This window comes from Vigna unguiculata, chromosome 6 (genome assembly GCF_004118075.2).
Source record: "Vigna unguiculata cultivar IT97K-499-35 chromosome 6, ASM411807v1, whole genome shotgun sequence".
NCBI classification, from domain to species: domain Eukaryota; kingdom Viridiplantae; phylum Streptophyta; class Magnoliopsida; order Fabales; family Fabaceae; genus Vigna; species Vigna unguiculata.
The window spans coordinates 31,557,812-31,578,541 of NC_040284.1; the positions used below are offsets into that span (position 1 = coordinate 31,557,812).

A 20,730-nucleotide genomic window follows, 5' to 3' on the forward strand; every position below is an offset into this window, starting at 1 on the left:
CTTTTATTTTCGACATGAATATATATATATATATATTATAAATACATTAGTTTGTTCATAACTTAAGAAAAAAATTCAATCAATGGTTCATCACGAAGACATTCTTTCAGAACTACTTAGATTTTTTTTTTAATCTTAATTCAAATTACAGCTGGCATACCAAATTTACGCATCTTAAAACTTGGTAAAAGCTAAAGCTGCCTTCCATCTTTGGGTTGAACAGATGGAGCAAAAAGACAGACAGAAAAATAAAACACATAAAACATTAATAAATAAAAACAACGAAAAAGGATAAAAATTAAATTTATATAAAAATGAAATAGAAGGAAAACTGAAAATTCTCGTTTAGAAAGCACAGTAGCTAGACTCATAGATGAAGTTCTTTAGCCTCTCAGATATCCTAGCAGCTCCGTTCGCAGATTTCTGGTCCTGAACAATGCATTCAGACTCAGTTATTGGAAAAATTATTACATGTCTTCATCATTATTATTTTATATATCAGATATGATTTATGGTTTGAGAATATAGCAATTCATAACAATCTCCCCAGTTTCATATATGGAAAGTAAAGATGAAAATTTAGCTCACCTGGCAGTGTATTGAATGGAAAACTGCATCTTCGATAACATTATAACTAGCGTTAACAATATCTACTCCTTCTTCATGAAGAACACGAATGGTTTCACTGAACATGAACTGAGAATCCAAACCAGTTATTAGAACAACCACTAAGGCTGAACCCATTTGTTGGATCTCAATCCGTGGAGATTTAAACCCTACTTTCTCTCCTCCTCCATTCATTCTCACACTTGGCCTTTCTATTCCTAGTAGCATGTTCTTCTTCTTCTCCATTTTCTCCATATTCATCTGTAATTTCTTTATGTAGTTTGTCGCTTCTTCTAGCTGATCCGGCAGTGAAACCGCCTACAACAGATTCAGAAAAAAAGAGTAATATCTATGGAAATAGAAAACGATTGATAATAGAGTTTTTTAAATGTACAAAGATAGGACTTGTGAAACTAGCACTGTGGTTGAATAAAATGTATGTAAGAACAACTAAGAGAAGGAGTGGAATGAAAGAGGGGGAAAAAACCTTTGATCTTTTTTGATGAGGCACAAGTGAGTTGAGTTTGTGGAAGAGAGTCTTCATTTGATTTCTTCTGTTCCTCTCAATGAATTTTCTATCAACTCGGGGTGGACTAGGGTTGTTCTCCATATCAGTGTTATTCGTGCAACCAGATTGGTGTGGTGATTCAACTTCAGCAGCTGAGAATTCTCATTCCCATGAAAAAAGAGAACGCTTCTCATATAATGGTGTCAATTTTGTTGGAATCGTTAATGTCTTTTTGAAAAGCAAGATAATATTATTAGATTCTACTGATCAAAGTTCAGAGATTGGGATGGAGGTGACGACTCTTTGTGGTGGACCCAGCTAGCTTTCGCTATGTCTTAAGTTTCACTGTTTCTTTTCCTTAATAATGAAATTTTGTTTCTTCAAGACTTGCATTTTTTTGTCACAAAAACACGATTGGATCATGGGACACGTTGGTCCCTACCTAAAGAAATTCATCACATGGTGAACCACATTTTTCTTCTATCAAATTAAACTCGGATACATTTATGTATGTGTATACACTACACGCTTGATTCTTTGTACAATATGTTAAATGGTTTAGTGAGCTTACTTGTAAGTAGATTTGTTTTCGGAAGTAAAACTCTAAATTTAGGTTGACTTTAGAGTAGAAAATGATGGATCTTTACACTTCCCTCCAAGTGTGGATAAAATATGAGTCAAACACATATAAAATAGATTTTTTTTTTAAGGAGTCAAAGTTACATTCGAAGTTCAAACAAAAAAAAATATATGACGATTCATATTTTATATTATTTTTTACCTTTCTCATTCTTCTCTTTTCTCTTTGAAAGAAAATAATGTAATAATCTCTTCCATAAGTTAATTAATATTCAATCTCTAGAATCTTTAAAAGACTTATGAGTTGGGATGACAAATTTGTACCCATGATATATATGGTCAAAATGTAAAGAATACTAAATCAATATATTTAGTGAATATCAAACTTGCGTATTATGGATAGGAGTACTTAATTATCTTGACGGGACATGTGAGGATAAATTTGGATTATCTCACTACAACAATTTATAGTTTAAAACACACTAAAATAGATAACGGCTAAATAAATGTAGCCTAAACATATAATAAACAACATTTTTATAAATGATGTATAAATATCATGAAAGTCTATGATTATATAATTGTTGCTTTAAACTATGTGGACAAAACTAATAAAAATGTGGTCTAAATACATAAGTAAGGTATAAAATCAACATGTAAAATTGTTGTCTATTGTGAGAATTTTAAGCAACGGTTTTAAAAATATTGTCATACTAAAAACCGTTGTCTATTATCTATAGCTACACTCACCTATATCATGCCTAAAAAATTGTGGTCTAATCTTTAAATCACGATTTTTATAATTTATATCATAATTTTATGCCGTTATCTAAAGTAATTTTTGTTTTAGTGTCTTATTAGTTTATATGTGATAATTATTTGTTATGTTTTCAAAATACAGTATGGACACCCATGATTTAAAATATATATTAAAAAGAATTTAAAGTATCAACATCAGTGTATTTTTAATATCTAACATAAGACAACACCAAAAAATTTAGTAAAAAATTTGGACTCCAGTAAAAATATTATGGTATCCAACAAATACATATTATCCACTAATAATTATAATGAATTTTATTTAAGTTTTTTAATTAAAATGATACAAAAAATATTAGTGAAAAAGATACTAATTATGAAATTATCATTTAAAATTTGACTTCATATATTTATATTTTTTATTTATTTAGACATATGGTATTGAAGTATTTATGTGAAATATATATTTTTTAAAATTTAAAAATATGGCACAACTCATTTAAATTTTTCTCTTTTAGTAGTGGAAAAAAAATTCAATTTTCTTGATTCAATCCACGTTTGCTCTGATTCAATCAATTCAAGATCAATTTTATTAAAAATTCAATCCATTTAAAATTCATTTTATTAGATATGGACTTCAATATGATCTACATTTTATATATTCTATGGATTGGATATTCGTTCTCAAAATTCAAATTTTCAAATATGGATAATTAAAAAAAAAATCCAATCCAAGTTTTCAATCTAGATTTTAGTTGAGCTAGGCTGAAGGTCGAGATGAATTAGCCCAAATTTGATCATATTTGGCGGAGTCGGCCTTGTACAAAATTTGATTGTATTCGGCAGAATTTAGTTGAGACTGCCTTGGACAAAATTTGACTGTATATGACTGAGTCGGCTGCAACCGACCAATTCAATCGAGTCAACCCCAATTGAAATTTGGTCGAGTAGACCTTGACCAAAATTTGGCCATATTCGGCCAAGTCGACTCTGGTTGAAATTTGGCCGTATTAGGCTAAGTTGACCCCAACCGAATCTAGTCAAGTTGATATCAACCGAAATTTTGCTGAGTCAGTCCTGATCCAAATTTGGGCATATTCGGCCATGTCGCCCCTGACCAAAATTTGGTATTATGCGGCCAAAATTTACCAAGTCATGCTTCATCGAAATTCAGACATATTCGGTCGAGTCGGCCTCGACAAAAATTCGTTTGAATTTGGCCGAGTCGACCCTAGGTAAAATTCAGCCGAATTCGACCAAGTTGGCCCTAACCAAATTCTGCTAAATTAGATCGTGTCGTCCTTAATGACACAAGTTTTAAAAAAATCAATTTAAATTTGTTTTATAAAAAATGGATTATTGACTTTTGAACTTGATCTAAATATTTAGATCTGGATTTAAAAAAAAAATCCAAACTATTTCTTCTGAAAAAAGTGGATTTGTATCGAAAATTTGATCAAATTATTTGGATATAAAATGGATGTGATTTAGATCATTAAAAATCTAATCCATGATCATTCCTACTCTTCAAAAAAAAAATTATTAGCATTGATATTTTAAATTGAACTTAACAATTCTTTTTCATCTGAGTTTATATTTTAAAGATTTGTCTTTAAACATATTTATTTAAAATTTTAAAAAATAAAATATAAAAATATCTGAAAATACTCATGGATACTTACGGGTGTAAAAAATTGTGTAAATATTTTTTTCACAAATATTTGATGAGTAATAGGACCGGTTTTTCTAAATAAAGCTAGTAATAGTTAGGCATTATTTGTAGTCGACTCGACTTTTTGTCATTTCTACTCATACGTAAAAGAAGAAACTCATGTGCATTTAAAAATATTTCTAAACAATTTTTTACATATTTGTTAGAAGTCTCACGTCGACTACAAATAATATCAATTTTCAATATAAAAGTGAGTGCAAACCTGACTTAAAAAGCTGGTTTTTTAAAATTGAGTTATAGGGCCTATTCTAGTGAAATTTGTCACTTATTGGAGTTGTTGTTGTGTTTGTTATAGGACTATTCATTAATGTTTGGTCTCACGTTTGAGATGTGTATGCCTCAACATTAGGGGATGTGTTGAAAGTCTCATATCGACTAGAAAAAGGTTAATTTATATAATATAAGTTGATGCAAACTTTACCTTACATGTCATTTTTTTAAGGCTGAGTTACATTTAAAGAATACTTCTTAACAATAGATATATACAATATTTTATATTTATATATCTATAACAATATATAAAGGGGATTCCTCTTTTTGTGTCCACTTTTTATTTTCCAATTTTACCCTTAATTACTATTTTAAAAATTAATTATTTTATAATTATTTTTTCTGTAACCGTTTTCTTTTAAATCTTTTTTATTTTGACCGTTATTCTAAAAACTTTTTTAAACAGTTATTTTATTTAACAACTATTTTAAAATTTATTATATATATTTTAAAAATAAATATTATTGATCTTATAAAAATTAAAAAATTCGGATACACAGGTACGATAGTGTGTGTGTTCGCTAGTATATATATATATATATATATATATATATATATATATATATATATATATATATATATATATATATTCATGTGAATTAGTTTTAAGATTGAATGTAAAAGAGAGGTGATGAATGCTGATATAGTTAACCCCGTAACATTAGCTAGAATGCATAATTTGGCATATGAAATACAAGTTTCACATTTGTCGTGATAAGTGCATGAAGGGTTACGAAAGTAGAGTCTTCATGAACAACTTGAATTCAAATTAGAGACTTTTTAGTTGCAAAAATGTGTATAGATTGACGGTCGGGACTAGATGAGGGAAACCCGAGGTGAATTTTTTGATACTTTAAATGGGCCACGTTGTAATTTTTTTTATGAGATTATGTGGTTGGAGGGGAAGTATCATTTGTTAGTTGGGAGAGGGAAAAAAAAGTTGTGGTGGTTAGATGCTAACCCTCTGCAAGAGAACACGCATTACGCCAAAACCAATAATTCAAATATCTTGAAATAAATATTAGTAGGATAATTTAAATAACAACTAAAAATACAACATTGTGATACAATATAAATGAGTACAAATATTATTTTATAAGTCAATTTAAAATTTATCATAATTAGTGACAGATTTGAGTAAAAAAATTTGAAGGGACCAAAATAATATATTTAAAATTTATATATTTAATTTTATTACTAATATAATAAAAGTATATATAATTTAGTATTAATATTTTGTATGTTTTTTCTTATAAAAATTATAAATTATAGTTTTAAAATTGTATTTGATATGAAACTCATTTTAAATTAGTTTTTCTAATTTCATCTCATATTTTCATATTTGAGCACGTTTTCGCATAATAAGTTCTAAATAATTAATATGAAACATTCTGTCTATAATTCAAATGAATTAATATGAAACTTTTCACTTATAATTTTTGAATTTTAAAAAATGGTTATCTAATTCAACAATTAAATTCCTATTATCGTGCTTAAAAATAGGTGCAGAAGTAAATTTGTATGGTTTTTATCTTAAGGGTATCTTCCCTTTTATGGCTTTACAAAAAATGAATATATTATTTTATTTTTCATCAATATACCTATTTAAAAAAAATTAAGACTAAATTTCTATTTCTTTGTTAAAACAAAAACAAAAAGAAGAGATGAAAGAGTAATAATTGAATACAATACGTGAGAAACTTAAAATGGAATAGAAAAAATAAAATCTCAATAAATTTTATTACTCTTTATTATGTTTATTTTTTTATTTATTAATATTAAATATTATATTTTATAAAAAATAAAATTAATTTTATTTTTTTAAAATTATTTTTAAAAAAATTAAAAATTCTTGGGGGTCATGGTCTCCTGCGGATCTTCTAAGGTCTGCTTCATAACGAGATTTGTTATTTATTAAATTTATTGTATCACTTGTTATCGGATTGCTATCTACCACTTATTAATATTTAGTTTCACGCTGATATATATCTAGTGAAGAGTTTGAAGATCCATATTAACTAAAAATAAAACTTTTATAATATATTATAAATGAATGCAAAAACTAAATTAAAAATCAATTTTATAAATTTGATTTAATCTTAAAATCTATTTCTTAATAATCTTCGTTAATCTCTTTTACTCAAAGCATAATAATTTTCTATCAATCGCGTTGCAATAACTTTTGTCTTACGACATTCATTAACTTAAATCAATTTCCGAAAATAGATAGATACATTGTTTCGGACTAATTAAAGAAGGGTCAAAAAGCTGTCTTCAAACCATCATGGTATCTAGAAAAACCTAAAAACTTCGATGTGCAAATACATTTTAGTCAAATGCGTATTCAACGAATGAAGCGAGGAGGAACAAAAGGTTCTTTTTAATTGAAATTTTTAAATATTAAAAAAACTATTAATAAAAAAAATGATTCTATGATATTCATCAAAAGTTTTAAACATTAAAAAAACATGACAGTTAATTAAAATCATAAAAGGAAGTAGAAGACAACGGAATTTAGAAGTATTCAAATAAGTTTTGAAAAAAAACGGATACTCTTATTTTTTAAATTTTTTAAATTTAAATATGTATTTATATAAAAACAAAAATATTTATCATAAGAGACATGACGTAAAATTCTAACTTAATCATAAAACATTGTCATTGTTATTTTTTAAACTTTCTAAAATGGATCTCATGAGTATGTATGCTAAACTAAAGAACGGTAAATTTTTTTCTATTTAAATTTTTTATGTTGGAAAATTATATTTTAATTTTAATTTTTTTTAAGTATTTAAAATTGTATTTAGTCATGTTATATTTAATACAAACATTATATTTTAAATTCCATACGATTTTGTAAATTATATGTAGGCTTTGAAATTTGTTAAGTTTTCAAAATTCTTAATCATAATATATTTATTAAAATTTTAGTTTTGAGTGTAGAATATATATATTTTTATTTTTTTAATAATATTGATACATTTACTGATTTATTTTTCTGTTAAGGTTATGTTATTGTTTTGTTAAAGAATAGTATGCTCATATATATAGAGGAAAGCGCGTTGAGTTTTAAACTTTTTTTAAGGGTTTTTAGTTAAATTGATTTGGATTTTTTTTAAATAATAAAATTGTGTAATTAAAATTTTATTAATTTATTAATTTATCATATTAACATATAATTTTTGAAAATCGAGATTCGTTGAACTTTTAAATTATTATTGTTTTTTAAAATTCACAAAATATTAGCAGCTTGTAAATTTAATTAATTTGTTATAATACGAATTTAATTTAAAAATATTAAAGTTCTTTGGTGTGATGCTTCTTTTCACACTAACTTCTAAATTCTCAATTGAAACATCTCACTGCTGTCTCTACGGTTTATTCCCAAAGAATCTCAAACTTTGAATTCTTAAATAATATATTTAGAAAAAAAAATCATTTATCTTTATAATTTTTTATGTTAAAAATTTTACAACAATAAAATATTGATTCGAAAAATCATATCAAAGTTTGTTTTCCCATAAAAAAATCAAAACAAATTATGCTTTCGCGACATATAGTGTAATAGTGTGCTGATTCAATTCAATGATAGAATAATTTACAATTCAAAAACATGACTTAAAATAACAAATTTTGTTAATTGACACATTTAAATAATAAAATTTAATTCTATAATTGAAACCAAAGAGACCAGATTCATCTCTGTTGAGAAAAATAATGGTTCAGTCAACAAATTTGAATATATTGTATAAATTGAATTTTCGTCTGATCTCAATATTATTTCAGATTCTACAAATATTTCATATAAAATTAGCATTTATGATTTAAATGAAGAGCTCCATCACATAATGCGGAAATAAAAGAGTTAAATTAACTTCAAACTTCTCATATCTACTTATAATTTCAGTACGACTTTGGCTAATTAATATAGTAAATAAATTATAAAATTTCAATAATAAAATATTTTATTAGAAAGTAGGTTAGGGATATCTTATAAATTAACAGATATTGAATTCATAATATTTTGTATTTCTGGGTTGAGTTCTAACTTTAAAGAGATCAACTAACATTAACTTTTAATCAGTCTTACAGTCGATGACGTCATGGGTATGACATCATCTTTATACGTCATTTTTTATCCAAGGAAATAAATTTCAGAGTTTAAAATTAACAAATATACAAATTACAAAATTCTTCTAACCTTAACAGTTATTATTTTTACCTTTCATTTTTTAAAGCACGTTGCATATCTAATTCTTTCAATAAGGGTAGTTTCTTTTTAAGTCACTGAATCCTTTTTATATATATAATCATGACATTGGTCCTATTACTTTAAAAAAGATGTTTAGATATTTTATTGAAATAAAAATAAAAATTGTTAAATAAGGGTTAGGTACATGTATATTGGACAAAAAATGAAGTATAGAGAAGGAAAATTTGAGAGAAAAAAATTAGAACAATAAAACATAGAAGATGTACGGTTTGAATAAATAAAATAAAAACAGTGATTTTTTTTTAATTTTTTTGAAGAATAAAAAGAAAATTAAAATAAATAGATAAAGTTGTATAATATCTATACAAATAAAAAAATAGTACAGCCTGTTTCTCGTTGGTTAAGACCGAAATCACGGTGTGGCGTAAAACCAAATCAACTAATAAATTTTAGTTATTTAAATTACTTTAACTCAAATATAAGTAATGAAGGAAAATAAAAAAATTCTAAATATAAATTTTAGATAATATCTACATTCTCCAACTTTTTAATGTCTGTTTCTTAATTTTATCTTTTAAATAAAAATTCTTTTAAATTAAAATAATCATTTTATTAATTTTATATTTTAAACGATAGTTTATTTAAATTTAACTGTTTCTATAAGTTTAACTGTTTATTTAAATTAAACATTTTTTAATTGAAAATTATATACAAAATAAATAAAAACTGTTTAATAAAATTTATTTATATTTATTTTTTAATAATAATAATATAATAAGATTGAGTATTTGTTTTTCACCAATTGGATAATTATCAAATAAGTAATTGTCGATGACATCAATCCAACTTATTCTATTAAACAATTCAATAATCACTAATTATTTCAATTCACAATTAAGAAAAACATTCAAAATACACACACAAATATAGAGTCGTGAAATTAGGTCAAAATCCGTAAGTCAATCCAACTCACCACGGGTTTGAATTGGGTTTGGTTGAAAAAATTTACAAATTTCAGTACAGATCAATTTTTGACCCCGTCTACCAAGAATTCGGTTCACCCGGGTTGAACACGTGGTGAGCCGGGTTAACCTATCAACCCGCATGGTGACACACATTATGTTGGACTTTCCAATATTTGGCTATTTTTTTAACCAAACACATTGGTGGGTTGAGAGATAGAAACTTAGCTTCAGCTAATAAAAGTATAATTATTGAAAAAAGTATAATTAGTCTGCTGGAAAAATTATTGCATTCAATAAAAGATTGGGTAAGTCACAAGAATGTTTCGATCTTACATAATAATTTGTATTTTTATTTATTTATTTTTGTCTATATCGGAGTTTAACATATTTTGGATTATATTGAGATTGTATTAAAGTTTATTTAAATTTTAATCCGAAATATAATTTTAGACTTAAGAAAAAAAATTATATTTTTTTAATTAAGTGGGCTAGTGAGCCAACTGGTTTAATCCACAAACCCGTGGTGGGCCGGGCCAGATTCAAATTTTTTTGCCTTATTAATAAGTTAGCCGGATTAGGTTGGTCTATTAAATGACCAATCCATGATGGACCGGGTTGGACCGGGTCAGACGACCCATTTTAACATCTCTATGCATATATATGCAATTAAATCAGAACCATAAATATCAAATTTATTTAAATAATACAAGTAAATAATGAAAAATTATTTTTTACATATAAATCTGAGTAGTAATCCCAAATTATCTAGGCCCAATCCACTAACATAATGCTTCCTACAAACTCATTTCACCAATAAATGGATTATAAAAAAAATCAAAATTCAATCAATTCCTCAGCTCCTCAGCTTTTCACATTTAACTATGCAAGTCACACATCATTTATAACCAAATTAAATCATTAGATTTTAGGGCCAAACATGTGTAACTCGAAATGAATATTCCAAACTTCATTAATTATATCAATTTACATAATTTATTCTTTATTCAATTTAATCAAATTCATTTTCAAAATGTTATAATTTCATTTTCTTAGGTGTACCCTCCAAAACACAGACATATACATACCTAAAAAGTTCAAAACAAATACTTAATCGTTTATTAGAAAGTACACCATTATTATTTTTTTAGTAGTTTTTTAAGATAAATCTAGTACCTTCACACTTCTTTTACAATATTTGAAGAACTAAAAGCGAAGCAAGCTTCTTTTAGCTCCTAAAAGAAAAAAAAATAAAACTGTTTTTGAGTTCTTTGTTTATATTTATTATTTCTTACGCTTTCACTTTTTCTTTTCCCACTCCTTTTTATTAAAAATTAACTTTTGGAAAAACATGTTTGTGCAAACTTGATTTTAGTATATCTTCATTTTCTACACGGGAAGCTGTAAAAAAAGTTGACAGAAATTAAGAATGTGTACATTTGTTGGATTGTGAAGAATGTAACGCTTATGACTTAATAATGGTTGAAATGTGTCTTTAATCCTCTAATATTCTTAAAATTTAATTTTACCATCTTTAGTTTTTTTGTCAGTTTTTTAAATTTCAAATGTATTAAAGTGGTTAAAAAAATGTTTATTATGTGTATAAAAACCAAAAACAGAGTTAACATAATTAAATGATATGAAATAAATTAATTTCTTGGTATTACATATTAACAAGTGTGTAAAAGAATTATCCGGCCCATGGAGAGAATGCTTAGTATACACGGGCCCAATCCGAGCCCAGATCCAAACCAATAATATTATAGATCTAACTTACCTTCATCTCTTCTTCCTCTATCTCTCTCACGATCTTTTAATCCGTAGGATTGAATTAGAAGGATGCAAAACTACTATTCATTTCATTCAGTAAAAAAATGTCATCAATTTCTTTCAAATGCATTCAATGTTCTATTATTTGAATAACTTATATATACACATAAAACAGAAAGCAAATTAAAATAAAATTTATATAGCTTAAAATCAACCTTCTGAAACTAAATCTCTTCTATCTTCTTGATAAACATTTACAAGGTTAACAATACTCCACACTCCTTCCTTAAAAAAAGTCCAAATAATGAAATTTTATAGTTGAAATTTTCCAATAAAGAGCCTGAATCATGCTCCCTTTACAAGGTTTATCTTTCAAGTGTTAATCTTATTTGTTTGGTTCTCAATTTCAGAATTTTGCACGACCAAAAGAATCCTACACTTTTTTTACCTATGGTAAAAACATCCACACAAGAATTATGAACAATCATAAGAAGGAAGAATTATGAACAATCATAAGAAGGAAGGGGGTGATGATTTCTTGGTATGAAGTCTCTAGATTGACACACGAAGCAAGAGCTTCATAAGTTGTGTAAGCACAGGTAAAAACAGAAAAAAAAAAAGAAAAGCTTTCACCTTTATGTGCAAGCCTAAAAATCAATTTACTATCACATGAATGTCATAAGATGGGTGACTACAATCAGAGAACTTCAAAAACAAACCTTTCATTTTTTAATTACAACGGACCTGGTGTAGAATAAAAGCCAGGACACTTGAAAGATTCATGTGAACTTGGGTTTAGGCACAGGGCCACTATTCTGATGCACAGGGCCAAGCTTTTGAATCCAATGAAGAAGCCCTTTTTTATTATCCCAACAAGGGTTTGGCAGCAGAGTCAGGGTTCCATCACGTGCAAGTGAAGACTCAAATTGCTCTAATATCTTCACAATCTGCCAGAACTCAGGTCTCTTATCTGGTTGCAAGCTCCAACACTGTTCAACCAAAGCTCGCATAGCAGGTGGACAATCTGATGGAATCACTGGCCTTGAATTCTGAAGAAACACAACCCCACATAACACAAATATTAGGCAACAAGAACCAGATGTTGATTACAAAGCTTATGACTTGAATTACAAAGGAGTGATACCTTGTTTACAACGGCAAAAGCAGCTTGTATTGGATTCATATCCTCATATGGAATGGTTCCAGTCAACATCTCTGATAAGATAAGCCCAAAACTGTAGACATCAACCTTTCTGCCATAGGATTTACGTTTGATCATCTCGGGTGCCATCCAACGGTAGGTGCCAGGGTCATCAGCCAGTAAGTCACACGAGGCTTCTTCGCATGCAATGCCAAAATCAGCAATTTTAAGGCGACAACCTTCGCCGATGAGGATATTCTCTGGCTTAAGGTCTCGATGAATCACACCTTGAGAATGTATATATTCCATACCACGAGCAATATCAAGGGCAAAAGTTAAAAGCTTTTGTAGAGAAATAGTTTGGTGCTCCAACTTATGCAGATATGCCCTCAAGGAACCTTCCGAAAGATATTCTGTGATGATACAATAAACAGGTGGCTTTCTGCACGCTGCTGAGAACTGTTGTCACATCAAAACACACCAGATTAGCATCCTCGAAAATACTCCCAACATCATAGATCAACGCAATTATACCAAAATAACCGAGAAAAGATGAATATAAAGTAGTAGTATGTATGCATACTTTAAAAACTTTACATTTCAACATGATAATAAGAGCAGAACAACAGATACACTAACCTTACTCAAAAGGCATTGAAGACAGCATCAGGACTATGCATTTATACTTTGTAAATAGCATATACAAAATAAGAAACAAAATGTCATCACCTTTATAACATTTTGATGGTGAAGACGAGACAAGAGGGTAACTTCTCTGACGAACTGTTTTTCTAATCGAGAAGCCAAATCTCCAGTTTCATCGTCTTCGGGTTCCATAATGAGTTTAACTGCAACCGATTCATCCTTATATACACCATGGTAAAGTCGGCTATGTGCCCCATGAGCAAACTTTAGGCCAAAAAACAGCTGAGACATGTCAATGTTCCAATCTTCGGCTGTTTCGACAGCAGTAATCTTGCTTCCACCATTATCCAAAAACTTGGTCCATGCTGCATCCTTGCTGTGCTTTGACTTCACCTTCTTACTTGGACCACGGGAAGGAAACTTTGAACTTGATTCCTTAGTCTCCGGAGAATCCTTGTTCAATTCCTTCCCCGTAATCCTATTATCTCTCTGAGGATTCGGTGTGGAGAACCTCTTCTGATCATGTCTAGCTTCCCTGAAGGCCTCAGAAAGAGAAGTCTCGGGCAATGGTGACGAAGATCTCTGCTTGGTCGTTATGGGGTGCCTCTGAACCTCTGAGACGGGGTCTGATTTTTCCTCTGACTGAATGCTGATAGGAACATGACCTAATCTAGATGGATCCAAACGATGGCACACTGTGTGTGAAAACTTTGTTCTCCTAATCCAAGAATTACTATCTTCGCCCATCTTATCCTCAACTTTTCCTTTCTACAAAAATCCTTTTTATTAAGATCTTGTACTTACAAAACTGAAACTCCTCCACCCCTACCTGAGAAATCTCAAAACTTGGTTGAGACCCTTCGACCAGAATGAGGGGAGGGATGACCAAAAACCCGATCTTTACATTTGAAAGCAAAAGGGTAGGATTGGTTCCATTAAAAGGTGAAGATAGAGGCAAAACAACATATTATTCAACAAAAGATCATGAGCATCCATAGACTCAACATCCAAGCACCGCCTTCTAGCCAAAACCCACCTTCCGTAAAAGCCTGAAAGAAATCCACACAAATTCTCAACAAATTAATCCATCAAACAAAAAAGGTAAAAAAATGATCACAGAAACCATGAAATACACATAAATTAAAAGAAAATAACTCATTTGTGTGATAATGAAGAAACGGCCTTGATTACCTCCCTAACGGCCACAGAGGGTAGGCTAATCCGTAAAAGAATCATAGCGATATGAAACTAATAGCAGAGAAGGGTAAACCAGATTTAAGAAAAAGAAAAAGAAGAAAAGATTAAGCAAAAGAAACATATAGAAAAGTAAAAAAGCATGCATTACCTGAAGGGCTTTCACCGAGGTGCGAAGATGGAATAGCTGCTAAGGCAGAAATGGAGTTTCTCTTTGCCTTTTTACGTTTGCAAGGATAGAGAGAAATGGTGCACCTAATACCATTTTTTTTTCGTAAGGAAAGACAGAGACAGGTGGAGACTGCAGAGGATATCTTTCTTTCTCTCTTTCTTTTTTTCGTTACATTTTTAATTTTAGAAATTAGCAGTGTAATATTTAGTAGGGTCATACAAGGATCTTGTCATACGTTACGTAAGATACCCGGAGAAAATAGACCATAAATTTCATTTCAAGGTTGTATTGTAGTGTTGTGTCTGTCGGTTTTACAATTTCAATACCTCACTCAGCTCCTCCTTGTCACCGTCATCACCACCAATGAAGAATTATGACATCATATATCTTTTTTATAATTATCTTGTTTTTTACATAAAAACCATTTCACCAACTCATGTTATTCTTATACTATAATACGATGAAAAATTGTTATTTGTTATAACTGTGGTTTATGAGAATTGGATTTGAATAGATGTGGTTGAAGATGTGAGTGAATAGTGATGCATGTGTCTAGAGACATAGTGTGATGGGTTAGGTTATAGTGGGGTGGTGGGGTGTGGGGACCACAGGAGAAAGTCAGAGAAGACTGAGAGGGACATAATTTTGTTTGTTCTGTTTTGGTTTTGGAATGAATGATAATGAATGATGGAGAAGAGAGAGAGAGAAAAAAAAATGGTTGAAATGTGGTGAGTGGAGGAATACAAGTGTCGCTGTTAAGGGAATTGGTACGGATGCGTGGTTACGTGTAAGCTTTTCTTATTTATTTTTAGCAACACTTCGCAGTTACTGTTGCTAAATTCACACTCCAATCTACTTTTTTTTTAGTATAAGGTTTTAAGGTACGGTTCGCACGGATGCCTAAGACTGCATCTGCATTGTGTATCCCTTCAGTTTCAAACTCCAACCAAAAATAAAAACTCATAAATTCTCTGTTTGATTTCAGTTTAGGAAATACAAATCCACAGGCTCGACTCATTAAATCCATGTATCAATAAGTTCCTGTGAGTGGAATAACTAGATTCAACAACTTATATGTTACCATAACAGATTCATTAAAAGCAGTATAAAGAAATTTGTTATTAACTAAATTCTTGAAGAGTTATCAAATTTGAAATGTTAATCAATTGTTTAAACGAGAAAAAAATATCAAGTTATATAAATTACAATGATTATCTACAATGTAAATATTTTTAGGAAGATATTTTAATATATTTAATAGTTTTTTATTTAATAAAAACGCCTCTTTTCGTTTTTTTTTTTACATATTGAATTTTAATATTTTTTTTTAAATGTCAATATATAAAAATACCTCATATATATTGTAATATAAACTGATTATTGTAAATCTAAAATCAATGAAGATCATATTTGTTTTTTTTTTTTCTTGATTTCATTTCTCAGACCATAAAAAGAAATAACAAAGAAGTCCATCCTTAGTTCGGTTGATACAAATTGCAAAAGAAAAAAACTCTGTAGTGGGCCTAACATACAAAAACCAACGCAAATTTGGGATAGTTTCTTGCTGCAGCCCCAAAAACATTTGTATTCCAAGATGTATAATCTAAAATACTTTTTTTTTTTATTCGATGAAAATCATGTCTGATTAAATTTTTATCGATTTCGTTTAAGTCATAAAAAATAATAAAGAAGTTCGTCTCTGTTTTGTTGGTGCAATTTGTAAAAATATAATCTGTAGTTGGGCCTTTCATACAAAACCCACCGAAATTTGGGGCAGCTTCTTCCTGCAGGCTCACAAATTAATGTATTCTGAAATGTATAATTTAGAATATAATTTTTTGTATTTTAGATTATATATTTTACAATACGTTTGGATTTTGAAATATGTAATTTAGATTATAATTATTTTTTATTTTGAAATAAAAAAATTATCTTTTAAATTGTACATTTTAAAATATAAAATGAATAATATATTTAAAATTGTATAATTTGAAATTCAAAATGTTAGGGAAGTGCAGACTGAAACTATGGTAGTGCAGAAAGATGTTACTGAGGGTGATATTGATTGAACCTTGAGCACAAATAAGCAGATAAATATTTTGGACTGCTATAAAAAACTGAATAGGTTGGACTTGGTCCACGAGCTATAGTGGGTTTTTTATTTCTTAACAGGAAATATTTGGTCCTTTACTCTTATTAAAAAAAAAATTATGAAACAATGAGTTTTTCCTTAGAGAATTACTCAGACTTTCTTTTGATCCCAAAAACTTTATTCTTTTTTTAAAACCCAATTGGTCTTAATGCCTTCCGAATTATTATTTTTGAAATTATTCGATTAAAGGAAAATTTAGAATTTTCAAAAATTGTTGTTCCAAAATTTTAATGTCTATTAAACTCAAGCACACTATAAAAATATAATTAAATAATTATTAAATCGAGGGACAAAAAATAATTAATCATTATCATCGTTATCTTGAATACATTTATAAAAAAAATCAATGATATATAAAATAACTTTTATTATTAATAAAATATTATAATTAATTTGTGAATTAAAATTTAAATTAATATATGACATCAACTGAAAATTTTTAACTAATTATTATTATTGACTCTAAGTTAGTTTTTAATTTAAAATTAGAGATTAATTTAGAATCAAATAAATAACAAAAATTTAAATATGTTAAAAAGACCAATTTATATTATTATTTGCAAATTAATTATATTTTTTTATTAATAATAAATAACTAACGGCTAGTTTATAAAATAGTGTGTAATATAATAAGTAAAATAATTATTTTTTAATTTTATTGTTATTTAATTATTTTTTTAGTGATATTTTTTGTTTTACAGACGAGCTAAGTAACGAAAATGTCTTTCCATAAATTACTTTTTTTATATAATAATGTTTACCGAATTTCTAAAAATGAAAATAATAAAAGGAATGGTAGTAGTTATGTGCATGCTTACAAACGGTCTTCTGTATAATTTTTCTTTTCTATCTTTGAAAATTGAGTTATTTCAATATTTACATTTCCTGTTTACTTTAACTTTCAGATAGTTTTATTTTTCTTACTTATGTTTTACTTTACCTTAACATTTGATGTTAGTCTTATTTGTTATTACTTTATTCGTAAATACGTTTTTTTAACTTTTTTTTAAATATCTTTTAAGAAAATTTAGTTTTTTTCTTAATGTTCGATTATTATTGTTTTTATATGAAATTTTTTATTCAATTTTCAACATATGTTATGAATTGTTTCTTCTATTTTTTAAATTATTTTTAAAAAATTTGAACTGAAAATTCATCAAACTAAATTGTTGCTTTAAAAAAATCATAATGTTTTATTTATTTATAGTTAAATTGATTTTTTTAGGTTATCAAAGTTTCATCCGAAGCACAATCAAATTAACAATAGTAGAGTTTTCCCATTGCACTTTTCATATCCAAAACAACAAAATTTATTCAGTGGAACTATTTCGAAAATAACACTCTAGAATTATACAAAGTCATCTTAAAAAAATTACTTTAGAACAAACTTTTATTATGAAATTTTTTCGATAATAAGAAATTTTATTAAAAAAAATTTTAGAATTTTTTTCCTATAAATATTATTAAATTACTTTAGATGAATCATTTGAAAAACACTTAAAGATACTTTAGTCATTTAACATTTTTATTTGGAGCTGCGGGTCAAATTCTTCGCCCACCTATATCACTTAAGCAATTGTTTCCTGAACCCCATTAAATTTATTCATGCACTCTACATGATAAGGAAAATACTTAAATACTCTTCACACCTTCAATAATCTTATTTAAAAATTTGTTTAAAAATTTCTGTTTGTGAAAATTTCGGGATATGTTATTTCTGAAATTCTAAAAATCCTGTTTTAGAAAGCCTGTTCCGACATTAATAATCTGGAAGTCACTTCTCAGAAAAGTAAGATTGTTATTTTCAAAAATTGATGGGGTGTAGAAACAAATTGTTGGTGTGCAGGAAGCAATTGCCTATCAGTTATCACTACTATGCTGAAAGACCAAAACACATTTCATGGGCCGTCATAGGAAACTTCTGTATCTAACAAACAATCAATAATTTGGACAAATTTCAGATGTCCCCACCAAAAACATTCTCCACTTTTGTCTAGAAAGTGATTTTGTTGAGTAATCTGAATTTCAATATCGTAGGTTATATCATTACATTTGTTTATACTTAGGATGCACTTAGGTTGCTACTTGGGAAAGAAAAGGAAAAAAAAAAGGATTACTAAGTCTGAAAGGGATTATTTTACTTAACTGCTACAATAAACTGCAATCATCTCTCTTTGTTTTTATGCAATCATTACAGATACTCTTATTACTTTATATGACTCTTGTACATAAACCAATTTAAAAAAGTTACTTTTGACACTTTTTCATAGAAAAAGTTCACAGTTTACATGTGAAAAACACTAAAAAAAATGATGCAAGACAAATTGTTTTGTGTTGAATATTGGTGTATGATATATGAACTGCAAGAGTAGCTTTGAAATGCACACTCATTTCCACAATTTATTTCGATGTACATGTGTATCGTACATTTACCAATCACTCATTTATATTCACCAAGGAAAGGGTGCGAGAATCAATAACAAAATTAAACAAGAAGAAGAAGAAGAAGAAGAAGAAATTAAACTAGTGTTCTCTCTCTTTACAAATTACACAACCTCAACAGCAGTGCAGTGCATATTAGGAAGTTTGTCTAGCAGATCAACAGTTAACAAAGATGCCTTTTGCTTTGGTTTTGGCATCGAAATTGGTATTCTCTGAGAATATCCCATTGAGAGTGAGGTTGTGGAAGTGTTCCTGTCACATGGACCTAACCATTTTGCTTGCATGTACCTATGCTTCCTCCATGGCCCCATGTGCATTTTCTTCTCCTTCATACACCTTTTCCCTGCCACACACAGAACCTTTATCAGGTTGCTCAATCTCTCCACCTTCCCCACAAACACCTCTGGTAGCTTCCCAACAAGTCTGTTATACTCTTCACTTCCCCTTGCTATCTCAAACTCTCCTCTGAAATTCAGCTCCACGATCACCCTCATCTCCCCCCTCTTTGTGTTCTCTACTACATCCAAAAAACTGTGTTCACCTGCACACAGTTTGTACATCTTTTAATAATCTTATATAATCAATTTCACAGACACAACGTATATCCACTACTTCCAATCCAACCAATCTGGTGAATACTGTCAACAAATCATAGTTTATTTAGAATAATATTTTTACACAGACTAGTTACTATTTGACAGGGACATTGTCCGCGTGGATATATAATATAGTTTAGTAAGAGGATCTTATCTTAAGAACCACCATCGAAGATCGCTTTTCACTTTTTTAAGATAAAAGGCGCTAATTAATTAATCGGAATTAATTTATTTACCTGATGGAATTTCTGGTGAGCTTCTCCATTTTGTTTTGCAGACAGCACTGTTATAGCCTGCTTTCTGAAGCCGCCCAGAAACTTCTCTCATCAAGCAGTTTCTGCAAGAGGTGAGAGGTATCTGTCTGCCGCATCCGCACACCGTTTCCACGCTTTGTATGTTCTGAAGCGCTTCTTTCGTCGCATTTCTTATCCCTGATTCCAAAGAACTCGTTCTGTACACATTCGCCTGCACAAAATTAAACCCACTAAGTCAAAAACGCCCAAAACAAAGCACGTTATAACATCAACGGATTTTATCGATCAAGATTTTCCTCTCTCAACATCTCAAAATTAACCTACATTTACTTAGTACAGTAGTAGCTGTAGGTGAAGTAACAAATTAACTTAATTTAAAGAAGGCACGGCTGCGTTGATTGAGAGATTAACCTACCTGCAAAATCTGGTGTTGGTTGTCCCAGAAGGTTCTGTTTTGTTCCACGGTGTCTGGTCGATCCTCATCTTGGTCGAACTCGATTTCGTTGGTATTATGACAGTCCTCGCTGCAGGCACTCTGAGCCAACAACGTTTCTCCATCGTGGAGAAATTCGAATTCAACATCAGGGACACAAGTGTCACGGTGGTCGTGGAGGTGGTGGCTGGGCAGAAACCTGGTGACCCTTGCGGTGGCCATGGAGAATCCACCCATGGTTATGAGATGTATGTGGCGTGTAGAGTGTGTATGAAGTTGTGTTATTTGACTTAGTTTTGGAT

General features: G+C 29.0%; 3 protein-coding genes across 4 annotated transcripts; all 3 read right to left on the reverse strand.

Annotated features, from left to right (window-relative positions):
* Positions 1–204: 204 nt before the first annotated feature.
* LOC114186679 (transcription factor bHLH162) lies at positions 205–1,338 on the reverse strand. The gene is made up of 3 exons (XM_028074656.1): positions 1,094–1,338; positions 589–924; positions 205–429 (listed from the first exon to the last, which is right to left on the reverse strand). Exons 1-3 carry the CDS (start codon positions 1,214–1,216, stop codon positions 346–348), a joined length of 543 nt encoding a protein of 180 aa, XP_027930457.1. The 5' UTR covers positions 1,217–1,338; the 3' UTR covers positions 205–345.
* Positions 1,339–11,904: 10,566 nt separating this feature from the next.
* LOC114188031 (serine/threonine-protein kinase HT1-like) lies at positions 11,905–14,778 on the reverse strand. 2 transcript variants are annotated; one of them, XM_028076516.1, is made up of 5 exons: positions 14,531–14,703; positions 14,377–14,433; positions 13,270–14,234; positions 12,544–12,999; positions 11,905–12,448 (listed from the first exon to the last, which is right to left on the reverse strand). In XM_028076516.1, the coding sequence occupies exons 3-5, from the start codon at positions 13,930–13,932 to the stop codon at positions 12,179–12,181; spliced, it is 1,389 nt and encodes a 462-aa protein (XP_027932317.1). In that variant the 5' UTR covers positions 13,933–14,234; positions 14,377–14,433; positions 14,531–14,703; the 3' UTR covers positions 11,905–12,178. The 2 variants fall into 2 exon arrangements, with proteins under 2 accessions (XP_027932317.1, XP_027932316.1); XM_028076515.1 differs by lacking the exon at positions 14,377–14,433 and having other exon boundaries at positions 14,531–14,778.
* A 4,281-nt stretch (positions 14,779–19,059) lies between these two features.
* LOC114186827 lies at positions 19,060–20,730 on the reverse strand. Its single transcript, XM_028074866.1, has 3 exons — positions 20,411–20,730; positions 19,978–20,206; positions 19,060–19,686 (listed from the first exon to the last, which is right to left on the reverse strand). Exons 1-3 carry the CDS (start codon positions 20,663–20,665, stop codon positions 19,250–19,252), a joined length of 921 nt encoding a protein of 306 aa, XP_027930667.1. The 5' UTR covers positions 20,666–20,730; the 3' UTR covers positions 19,060–19,249.